The 10676-nt window shown below is 44.0% G+C and overlaps 1 protein-coding gene across 2 annotated transcripts; it reads right to left on the bottom strand.

The window, feature by feature from the left end:
• Positions 1 to 322: 322 nt before the first annotated feature.
• hnrnpl2 (heterogeneous nuclear ribonucleoprotein L2) lies at positions 323 to 9608 on the bottom strand. 2 transcript variants are annotated; one of them, XM_030776922.1, is made up of 14 exons: positions 9508 to 9608; positions 8136 to 8254; positions 7701 to 7938; positions 7490 to 7575; positions 6971 to 7067; positions 6784 to 6856; positions 3675 to 3710; positions 3095 to 3163; positions 2557 to 2816; positions 2297 to 2418; positions 1767 to 1968; positions 1591 to 1648; positions 1043 to 1150; positions 323 to 783 (listed from the first exon to the last, which is right to left on the bottom strand). In XM_030776922.1, exons 1-14 carry the CDS (start codon positions 9589 to 9591, stop codon positions 725 to 727), a joined length of 1611 nt encoding a protein of 536 aa, XP_030632782.1. In that variant the 5' UTR covers positions 9592 to 9608; the 3' UTR covers positions 323 to 724. The 2 variants fall into 2 exon arrangements, with proteins under 2 accessions (XP_030632782.1, XP_030632783.1); XM_030776923.1 differs by lacking the exon at positions 3675 to 3710.
• Between the last annotated feature and the right edge of the window lie 1068 nt (positions 9609 to 10676).

A 10676-nucleotide genomic window follows, 5' to 3' on the forward strand; every position in this document is an offset into this window, starting at 1 on the left:
GTGATTTTTGTTACTTGCACAGTAAAAAAATACTGCTCCAAAAACAGCTAACGCATTGTTAGGCAACAAATATTCTGTTATCTGAAGCAAAATTGCAGTATCCATAGGGACCGTTCTAAAATAACAGCAGGTGACGTGCGTAATGAGCCCCTCACTCTTCAGCGCACAAACATTAAAGTGTTGACGTGAAAGCCACGCTAAAGACACAGCTCGCGGATGACTACCTCCCGCATCAATGCCACGTTCTTTCCGAGCAGACAGATCTTTTAAACACACGTCAAATGACGACACCACCACTTATCACTTTGTCAGTTTTTATTTTACAACCAAAACAAAACAAAAAAAAAAATCTGACACATTTTTAAAAAGTGCTGAGCACACAGCACATAACAGTCAAATATGGAAAGCAATACAAAATAAAGGGAAAAAAAACAAACAAAAAGAAAAAAACAACACTGGTACAAAAGCATCTCATTTTCTCATCACCCCCCTCCCCCCGCCCCAATCATATTCAATAAAAACAACTGTGACGGTCAACTCAGTCAAATCACACTCGTTCAGCCCTGATCAATTAAAAAGACACTCAACATAGCTGCATACACAGACTCATAACAAAAAAAAAAAAAACCCTGCCTATTACAGACATTAATACATTTATCATGAGAATAGTGAAGCCAAAGCGGTGAGGGGTAGCTGGCGGACCGATTTCCATGACGACTGACGATTAGTTTGCGTGCTGGGCGGTGGAGAAGCAGAGCTTGAGTGTATAAGGGTATGGACCATCTGCACAAATATGAGCGAAAAATACAGATTAAATGATATACATCAAAACATTGATTTAATAATTGTTCACACGCAGTCAGGGGATAGAGGGGTTAATTCACAGCAGGTGTATGAAATCCACTGCTTAAAACACCAGGGACTGTTTTCACTAGACAGGTTTTAAATAAACAGGAATTGTGCTTAACGCTGACCAGTGGAAAGAGATAATGTTTAAACTGGTGGCTTCTAGCGAAGGTGACTACATGAAGGGTTTTCTTACTTGGGTTTTTCATCTGGTAATGGTTCATCATGGCCAAGGCCTCCATGGCATCGTTAACTGACTCCCACTCCAGCAGTCCAGAGGAGCTCCTCTCACCCACACCTCCACCTGAGGATAAAAAAAGAGAGGGTGAGTAAATCTGACCTCCAGACCACACTGCCACCTGAGAGTGCAAAGACAGACACACTGACTGACAAACACAGATCCAGAGGCTGAAAAAACCAACTTCATCTGTCAGACCAATGAAGGCAGCAGTGAACTGCAAAATTAGAGCATACAACTGAAACTTTCCACCTTACACGATAACGAAAACTGTACTGGTAAGATAATATTATAATACATTTCCTTCTCTAGGTGTATTCATGAACTGCTGACTGTATTAAAAAAAAAAAGAGATTAAAAGGCATCTGAGCAATGTTTGGGCACACTCTGGTTCAGCCTAAAATTTTATGTCAGAAGACAAACACAGCGACTGAATGTGGCAGTCTGATGTTATCTAAAAATTATACATTCACTACAATACCACATCTATACAGGACAGGACTCACTTTTTGAGGTAAAGAGTTTGATGTTAGAGGGGCTCTTCACACCCAGCTCTTCGCAGATCTGAAAGAACGAAACAAAACATCTTCAGAAAATCAGGAACCATAAAGAGCGATACACCACGGCTAAAGCACTCCTGTATCGAGCAGTGGCTTTTTCCTGATGTGACCGGAAGACTCACCATGGAAAAGACCTCCACGGAGACGTCTGGCGCGGCGTTGAAGAAGTGCAGGACGTTACTGGGGTGCTGGATGCGGTTCTTGGCGGCCTGCTCTGGGGAGGTGAAGCGGTTGTTTCGGCTGCCGTGGAAATCCTTGAAGCTGCTGGTGCCGTCCTCCAGCTCGTAGGACTGTCCTGGCATGATTGCCTGCTGCTTAGACACACTGGAAGGCAAAAACACAAACGCAGGTCTTAGCGAGCTTAATCTGACACCGCTGCCGAGTACACAATACAGAGTTCGGAATGTGAAGGATTTCTGAAGCCCCGTCTCTAGTCTCAGACTCCCACGTGACAACAGGGGCTTTGCTGCAGTCCTACTAAAGTGCACTTGATTTAACTAGACAGCGAGTGATAAAGCTGCAGATTTAGTTTTAGCGTTCGAGAAGAAGCCCGAGTGAGAACACGCGGTCCAGCTGCCCACACAGATCTGGGGTTGAGACATGCTGGACGAGAGATCAGTGTTAAGCCTGTTGGTGAAGTGAAACATCTCACCAAACATTCAGCTTCTGGTTGAAGAGGAAATTGTTGTTGAGGTGGCTGATGGCACGGTCTACGGCGTAGCAGTCTCCCATCTCAACCATGGCTGCTCCAGGCTTACTCTTCATGAACTTCACCTGGGTAAAGGTGAAGGGGGGAGAGTCATTCAGTCTAGCAAATACATTGAACACACACACACACACGCATGCACTTGACGTATCTGACATTCTGAAAGCATCTGATTTCAAATGATCGCAGACTTAAGCTGCACTAACCCGCTCCACGTTGCCATAGAGACAAAAGATGTTGAAGACCCTGTCGGCGTTCATCTTAGACGGCTCCAGACCGTAGACCATGACCACGGGGGAGTCAGCGTGGGGGCTGTATTCGCCGGGGGGTGGGGGAGGGCCGTACTGTCCACCAAATCGGTTTGGTCCGCCGCGCCTGGGACCGCCCATGGGCGGGCCCATGCGGCGACCTTCGTACTGCGGGCCGTAGCTCTCGTCATATCCGTGGTAACCCCCTTGAGGACCGCCTGGAATTGGATTCAGCCAAAACGAAAACCAGAACAAACAAACGAAAGAGAGAGAGAGAGAGAGAGAGAGAGACGCGGCGTTAAGAAATACAGATTGTGGATTCAGGGTCTTTTCAGTCTGCAGGATAAAGTGTTATAAAGGTTGATTGACATCAACACAACACAGCACCGTCTTCCTGCCACTGTGATAAAGAGACCCGGTTTAAAATTTGTGACTGCCGGCCCTGGGGCGAATGAGGCAGTGATGGCTTGTTGTCTGTGTCCCGCGAGAGTCTTACCGTACTCTGGAGGGTGATCTCCCAGCAGAGCCGGCTGCCTCTGGCGCTTGTTTGGGTTGGCATTCACATCTAAGAGGTAAGAGAGGGATAGAAGATTGAGAACAGAAAGAGGGGGAACAAGAGAGAGAGAGCGGAGGAGAGAGAGAGAGAGAACGCGAGAGACAGAGAATGCGACAGATGAATTCCCCGAGAAGAGACAGAATAGCAAACTTATCTACTTATGCAGTCTGAAGTAAAATTTGATTTCTATATTTAAAAAGAGAGAAGAAAGGTGACATTAGAAAAAGGGGCACTGGTCTTTAGAAAATATACTGGAATACAAATTTTGCACGCCCAATTTCTAATGTGGACCAACATTGCTCAAATCAGCATGTCAAGAAACCTACGACTACTAGTTTTTTTTTTAAACAACAATTAATGCAATGGAAAGAGACGCATGGGAGCAAGAATAAAAGATACAGCATGACCCCCACAAAAACATGTCAACAACAACAAAAAGAAGCAGTGCCCCCCCCCCCCCCACTTGACTAGCCAATTCCTAATGATGCTTGAAAAAGAAGTGCCTAAAGCATACACACACCTTGAGCATTGCTCCCATTGCCATCAGCATCTGCACCTGTGCAGGTACACACATTTCACACGTCAAACTAACGCCACTTTCCATACATTCACTTTACAGCATACTAACACGCCTGACAAGACATTACCACATGGCCTCCCGGCGCAAAAATCAAAAACAACAAGTGTGAGCGGACAGTGCGTTTCAAACATTACCCACCCCCCCCCCCCCCCTCCTGGAAGGCCCATGTAAAATACATTAGGGGGTAAAGGTTAAGAGTGTAAAAGTCTTGTTTAAGCATATCAGCACAAGAACAACTCATCAGAACATCCTGGCTGCCTCTGTTAGGTATACAGGGACAAAATACAGGGGGTGAGGGGGGATTCTGGTCTTAAAGGTTCTGCAAATCGAATGCAACCCCCCCCTTCTCCCTCCCTCGGTCAGCGTAATTTCAAGTCTTTGGAAAACACACGGCAAGTTAGTCATACAATATTAAAATCACACTCAAAAAGAACAGAAAACAAAAACACACAAAAGACAACGCCAAAAAACAAAACAAAACAAAAAATCCACATACAGTAATACATATCATAGACTGCTGTTTTCCAAGACAACAGAAGTTTGGGGTTACTTACGGCACACATTCAAAGGAGGGAGGAGGGTGAGGCACGAGGCATATGCAGAGAATTAGCCACTGAAGACCAGAGCCTTTTCATCTCCTTCAGTTCATATTTCATTACATTTCTTATCTTCATCCTTCCTTCCATCCATCCATCCTTCCTATCCTTTGGTCCATTGGAAAAGTCCATCTTAGCTGAAATACTCTTGCTCCCGCTTTAAAATTCCTTTTTCTTTCTCTTTCGTTCTTTTTTTATTTGTTTGTTTTTTTGTCTTTTTTTTTCCCGTACATTCCCACAGAGGTACCAGAGGTTGCCATTTTGTACGCATTCCTCCTTACTGCGTGTAGTTCGGAAAAGCAGGCTTTTTGCACATTTCAGACAGACTGCCGTCCCCCACTAGACACACAAAGCCAAACCTGCATCATATGGAAGGTGTTACAACAGGAGTCACAAGAAAAAAATTAAAAAAAAAAAAAAAAAATTCACACAAAGAGTTGTACTGAGAGAGAGAGAGAGGAGAGACTGGTTTGGAGATGTTGAAAGGGAGGTCTAGAAAAAGAGGAGATGTGTTGATAGAACGGAGGAAGGAGTAAGGAAGGGGGGGGGGGGGAGTGGGTAATCCTAACAACTGATTCCAGGATACATAGCAGAGTTTTAGGGGATTTAAAAAAAAAATACTTGGCATTGTGTCTGTCTGTGTGTCTGTGCATATGCTTGTTGGCGTGTTGTCAGCTTGTGTCTTCTTTTGTAAGTGGCTTTTGTTATCGTTCCTTTTCCGTATGAATGGATGTACCCTGACGTCAGAGGGGTGGTGCGACCGTCTTGAATGATGGTTGTTTGGGGTGGGGTGTGTGGACAGTTTTGTTGTTGTGATGTTTTGCTTGAGGAACATTTCAATAGAGAGAGACAGAGAGGGAAAAAAAAAAAAAAAAAAGAGAGAGAGAGACCCCACCGCAACCCAAGCCAGGTAAACCAGGAGCATCTGGAGTGTGTCTGTGGACGTCATCTGTATTTCTGTGTGACTGGACCCCACTCTCTCTCTCTCTCCCTCTCACTCTTTCGTGTCTGCATCGTGTGGTCATTGTTTTTCCCCCCTTGAGATGAGTGTGAAGTCAGTCAGCTTCTTTTGTCAGCAGTGAGGTGAGGATTCAAGTGAGGTTTGGAATGGTGTGTCGCAGTGGAGTGTGGCTTGGCTTGGTTCAGGAGAGTATGAGGCCGTGGAAAGCATAATTTAGTGCCATTTTACCAACGACCCAAATGACTCCCAAGACATAATGCTATTGTGCCAGAGAACCAAAAGAAGTGCGTCTTCGTGGCCTTGGAGATGTGCAGATTCAGTTGGAAGGAGATGATGAGGTGCAAATGTCAGGTAATCAATTGTCTGTTGTATCAAATGTCAGGAAGACTTGCAATCTTTCTACCTTCCCTGATCTCACAGGGAGGAAAAAAAAATTGTTTTTTTTTTTGTTTGTTTTTCCTTCTCTGTTTTGGGTGAAGGCGAGTGGAAATGTTCTTGCTGGTGGAGGTTGACTGATACAGTGTTGTAGTTGTAAATGTTGCCGTGTCCTCTGTGCAAATATGAAAATGTCTGTTTTTGTTTTTTTTCCCCCAGTGTGTCCTGATGTATTCTGCTGTAGCGGCTGATGTTCTGAAGCAGATTCTGTGGTTTTTTTTGTTTTAGCTGGATATTAACGTGTATAGCACCGGTGCGAGGCACAACCGACAACTTGTCACAAGGCAGGCTTTGCGGCACACGATGATAATTATGGAGGAGGAAACAGGTACCCGTCAGGTGGCTTTGTAATCATACTTGAACTTGCCGTTGTGAAAAAATTTATGGCCATGAGCGCTCGTCTAGTGGCATTTGAGGGTGAGGTGCCTCAAATTCTTTCCTGCGGGTCAGAAGGCCTGCTGGTTTCAATTAAGACTAGACAAAGTGGTCAGGCCACTGGCGAAGGAGTGCCCAGACCTGTATTGAGGGGCGGATCAGGGTGAAACTCATCGGGACTTGCAACCTGAGGGACCCACTTTTGTCAAAAACACGCCGTAAACAAACAGTACGCTTACAACAACGATCGCGTGAACAGAACGCAAGCTCACAAAGCCTGGCCACACAAGCCGGTTGCCCCTCGCACCAATGACGTGTCTGTTTACTGCCTTGACAGCTGGCTTATAACGGAAAGACCCTGTGTTGAGAACATCCCAGGCATGATGTCACAGAGTTACTGCTGTGCTCTGTCCCTGTGCAGCACAACCTCCGTGAGGTTGTTCTGACTGACAAAGTCAGGATGAGGCTGTCTCTCATATGCCGTGTGTTATGTTACATACTGCAGCAAAGGGAGGCACTCACCCTGAACTGAGTAAAGCAGTTAGTCCTGTGTGTGTCATCATACCTGATGTTCATATATTCCCCAATCCCACCCTCTCATCTGTCTCCCACCCCACCCCCACAGTGGCAGTAAGGGTGCTGAGTAGTGTCAGAAAAGACAAGGCATGAATGCAAATGTTACCTTGGCCGCTCAGGTTTGGGTTAGTGTAATCCCAGGTGTCTTGGTCGTTCTTGAACACGTTGAGACGTGTCGGCTGGGGGGGGGGGGTCGAATTGAAAAATACAGAAAGTGATGAGATATCTGTACATGATCCCAGTTTGTTTTTTTTCTTAAATACCTATGGTAAATACTGTGTGGGTGAGCTCACCTTAGCATACTCGATCTTGAGCGTACAGCAGCCTGAGTAAATGTCAGCGCCATTGAGTGAGGCTTTGGCCCTCTGTGCACTCTGAACTGAATCAAACGTTTGAGGAATTAAGGAAAAAGAAAAACACGGCGCCGTGGTACAAGACAAACACTTTCACACTTTAAAAAGGTCCTGAGCCAATACATCAAGCCTTAAGAATGTTTCCTGTCACAGACATTCGTAATGAATTCTTCTCATACCACACATGAGCAGAAGGGAGAAAAGAAAAACCCAGACAGACAGAACGGGAAAATGACAAAAACAGCATTCCAGAAAAAAATGAGATATTTAACAGAAGTATTTCCCGTTTACCATTTCAAAACACGTGTACAGCTACTCAAGGAACTGACAGCTAATGAGGTGCTCATGGTTAAATCAGGCCTTTGTGCAAAGAGAAATGTAAAACATGCAGTGCTGTGTGCCCAGGATTGGTAAAGAACACAGAGGGTTAGATCAGAGGGCTTTCGCATTAAAGGATATTCAACCATGGCCTGGACACCGTTTTTTCGGAAAATAACAATTCTCTGAACTGGACCGCAGTTGTTACAAATTGTGTAGAGCACGTCCTGATGGATAAACACACAAAAAAATTAGTTGAGCCAAACAAAACACATTTAAAATATCTTTCAGAACAAATCCACACAGAAATACTGAATGTCTAATGAGACCATAGTGAGGCAGAAAGCGTTACCGTAGTGATGGGGTAGATGGGATTCATGATTGTGAAGAGCAGAACATTGTTGACGCTCCGCGAGTCATCCGGGTCTCCCGGGCGGGAGATCTTCTGACTGGTGGAGTAGTTGACATAGGCAGGGTGTCCAGCGATGTAGATCTGGTTGTCATTGGCATAGGTCACTGCATTGCACGAGCCGCTCATGTCCTCATACTCAACCAGTGCCTGACGCTTCTTGGGCATAAGCACAACATAGCTGCACGAATGGGGGAAAAGAAACAGGTCAGGCTCTCGGTGTAGTGGCAAAAAAACTGTGGTGATTAACCTTAGAGCTTGTGCACGTATTGAATCTCTAGGGATATTCTAAAGCTGAAAGAAAATTGAGGCCTTGGTTGCATTCTTTCCTAAGACTCACAAAGTTCCAAATGACCTTGCAAATACTGTGCACATTACCTGATTGGTCCAAACTCCTGCAAAGCTTCCACGAGATCAGCTTCCGTGATGCCGTCCACCAACCCCCTGATGTGCACCACTGGTGACGGTAGTGTCTTATGAGGATCATCATAACCCTCCTGCAAAGGAAAAAAACCAAACAAACAAAAAAAAATTAACTGTTCCATTTGACTTGAAGAATTCTTAACGAGTCGAGTTACATCTATACACGCATGAATCATTGGGATCATGTCGGGTTTAACGAATGAATCGCGCAACTCTTTTATTCCTAACGATACATCACTGGAAGGACCCAGTTCCGAAGTTCCATTGTTCTAAAATGTCCCAGGTAAAGCAAAAAATCTGATTAAACAAAGTTCATGTGATCTCCTTTAAAACTAAGCTCAAGCAAGAAAACACACACACACACACACACAAACTGAAAGAGGACCACCGGTCCCCGCGGCAGGATACGAAAAGCCGGGCAAAAAGCTAAACCGAGCTGGTGATGCTAGAACAAAGACCACCAAGCTAGAGAAGAGCGTGTTGGGTGCCGATTCAAACTGGCAGCCATTTGTGCTAACCACTGAACCTAAATTCCTCTAAAGAAAAAAAAACACCACGCAAGTTTTGAGTTTCATGTACAACTGAACGCGCCGAAACGCTCTGCATTTAACAGTGTCAAATACATATTTAAAATGATCTTGCAGCATTACGTTACCACGTCCTGCAAGCTCACGCGATGTTAACTTGGAGCCGTATTCTATATCCTTATGGCATGTATAATTCATTTATCGTCGTCCCAAAATGGTGAATAAATTAATCACAAGATCTCGTTGTCCGTCATTAATCATTTTCATGTTTTAAAAACCAGATTCGCGATTCTAACAGAATAAATTTGCATGCTTCTCCACCACATCACAGCTAATTCATTCATTTTAGCCACCTAAGCTAAATTACCCTAGTCAAAATTCTGGTTAGCCATATTAGCTAGCGACGGATTTGGTAGCTAAGCTAGGTTATAGTTTCCTGGTAAAATCAATAGTCTAACCTAGTTTAGAGGGCGTTAAATGACCTCTTCTTATGGGGCTCGAGAACATATGACTAGACACACATATAGAAATCCAGGGTCGTGAAAAAATCGCAGTTATCACAGGTGCTTATCTGTACCACCAAAATTTATTTCAAGTCGCGCCTGACTTAGCGTTACTAAGCTAACCTTTGCTAGGTCGGCTACCGCGCTTGCAAACCGACTTGCGACATGCCTTTCAGAGAGGTAAGAAGCTTGCTAACCTAGGCTAGCTGACTAGCTGAACAACTATGCAATATTTCAGAGACATAAAATTAACAGGCCCACCTTGGGCCGCACAAACGTCAAACAGAAACCACTAACCGTTGCCATTCCGTCGTTTTCAGTTTTTTGGCGTTTGGTTGCTCTGCCGCCTTCACTGTAATAGCGGGCCGTCTGCGTAGCCATGTTGTCCCGTTAGGAGATTTTTCTGCCAAGCAAATGAAATGGACGAAAACTAACGAAAATGGACCATGTATGTCCCCGCCCCCAGAGCTTCATCTGACTTCCTAGTGGGCTAAAACCAATAAGCGTGCGTTTTTGACCAATGAGAAATGAACAGCGACAGCAGGTAATTTGTGATTTGTCGGTAGGACGATCAGTCAAGCAAACGCTTGAATCTTAAAAATGTGCGAGAATGACGTCTACAAGCATTCTGAATGAACCTATCTAGCCAAGTACTGATTCATTCCTGATAAGTCTATGGGACGTTTATACGCCTTTCTCCTTCTTCACAAACGCAACTATCCAGAAAACAACACAGTCTTTAAAAAAAAGAGACGTGTATAAAACGGGTATAATGTATCTCAAATATTTCCCATGCCACACATGTGCTCCAGCATTTTGCAGACTTGGGCTTTAAGTATTTTTCCTCCTCTTATGGTTTATCCACATAATAAGAACGGAAAAAATCTATTTTAATCTCACGCGTATTTAATAGTTTCTATTTAATAAAATTTGATAGATTTCTTATCTCCTCAGACTGAGAGCAGCCTACCCATTCGTGCATTTGAACAGCAACAAATGAATACAGCGTCATGTCATAAAATCATTAATGAAATGATACACCTGAGGAGCAAAGGCAAATGTATCACTTATTTCCATGACTTGAGATATTATAAGATCCAATATCACACCACAGTTTGTGTGCAGAGGTTTATTTCAAAAGCAAAATTATAACCCCCCAAGGACAAATAAAAAGCAGGATATTTAGTACAGCCCTTTGACATTTTTTTTACACAATGCTTGAAAATCAGAATTTAATAGAACGTATGAAGAGATGTTGAATTAGACAGAATAATTTCAATTGAAAAGAAACTGAAAAGTTCTCATTGTCCAAACTAACACAAAGGGCACAAGAATATCAGGACATCAAAGACTGTCATCTCAGAAGTGCTGGATCTAATCAGTGAAATTAACGACACAAAATTAACAGTTGAGATCTGTTTACGTGTTTACGAAGAGCAGATAGAAAAAAAAGGTGGGGGGGGGGG

The sequence above is a fragment of the Chanos chanos genome, chromosome 6 (assembly GCF_902362185.1).
Source record: "Chanos chanos chromosome 6, fChaCha1.1, whole genome shotgun sequence".
Classification (NCBI taxonomy): Eukaryota; Metazoa; Chordata; class Actinopteri; order Gonorynchiformes; family Chanidae; genus Chanos; species Chanos chanos.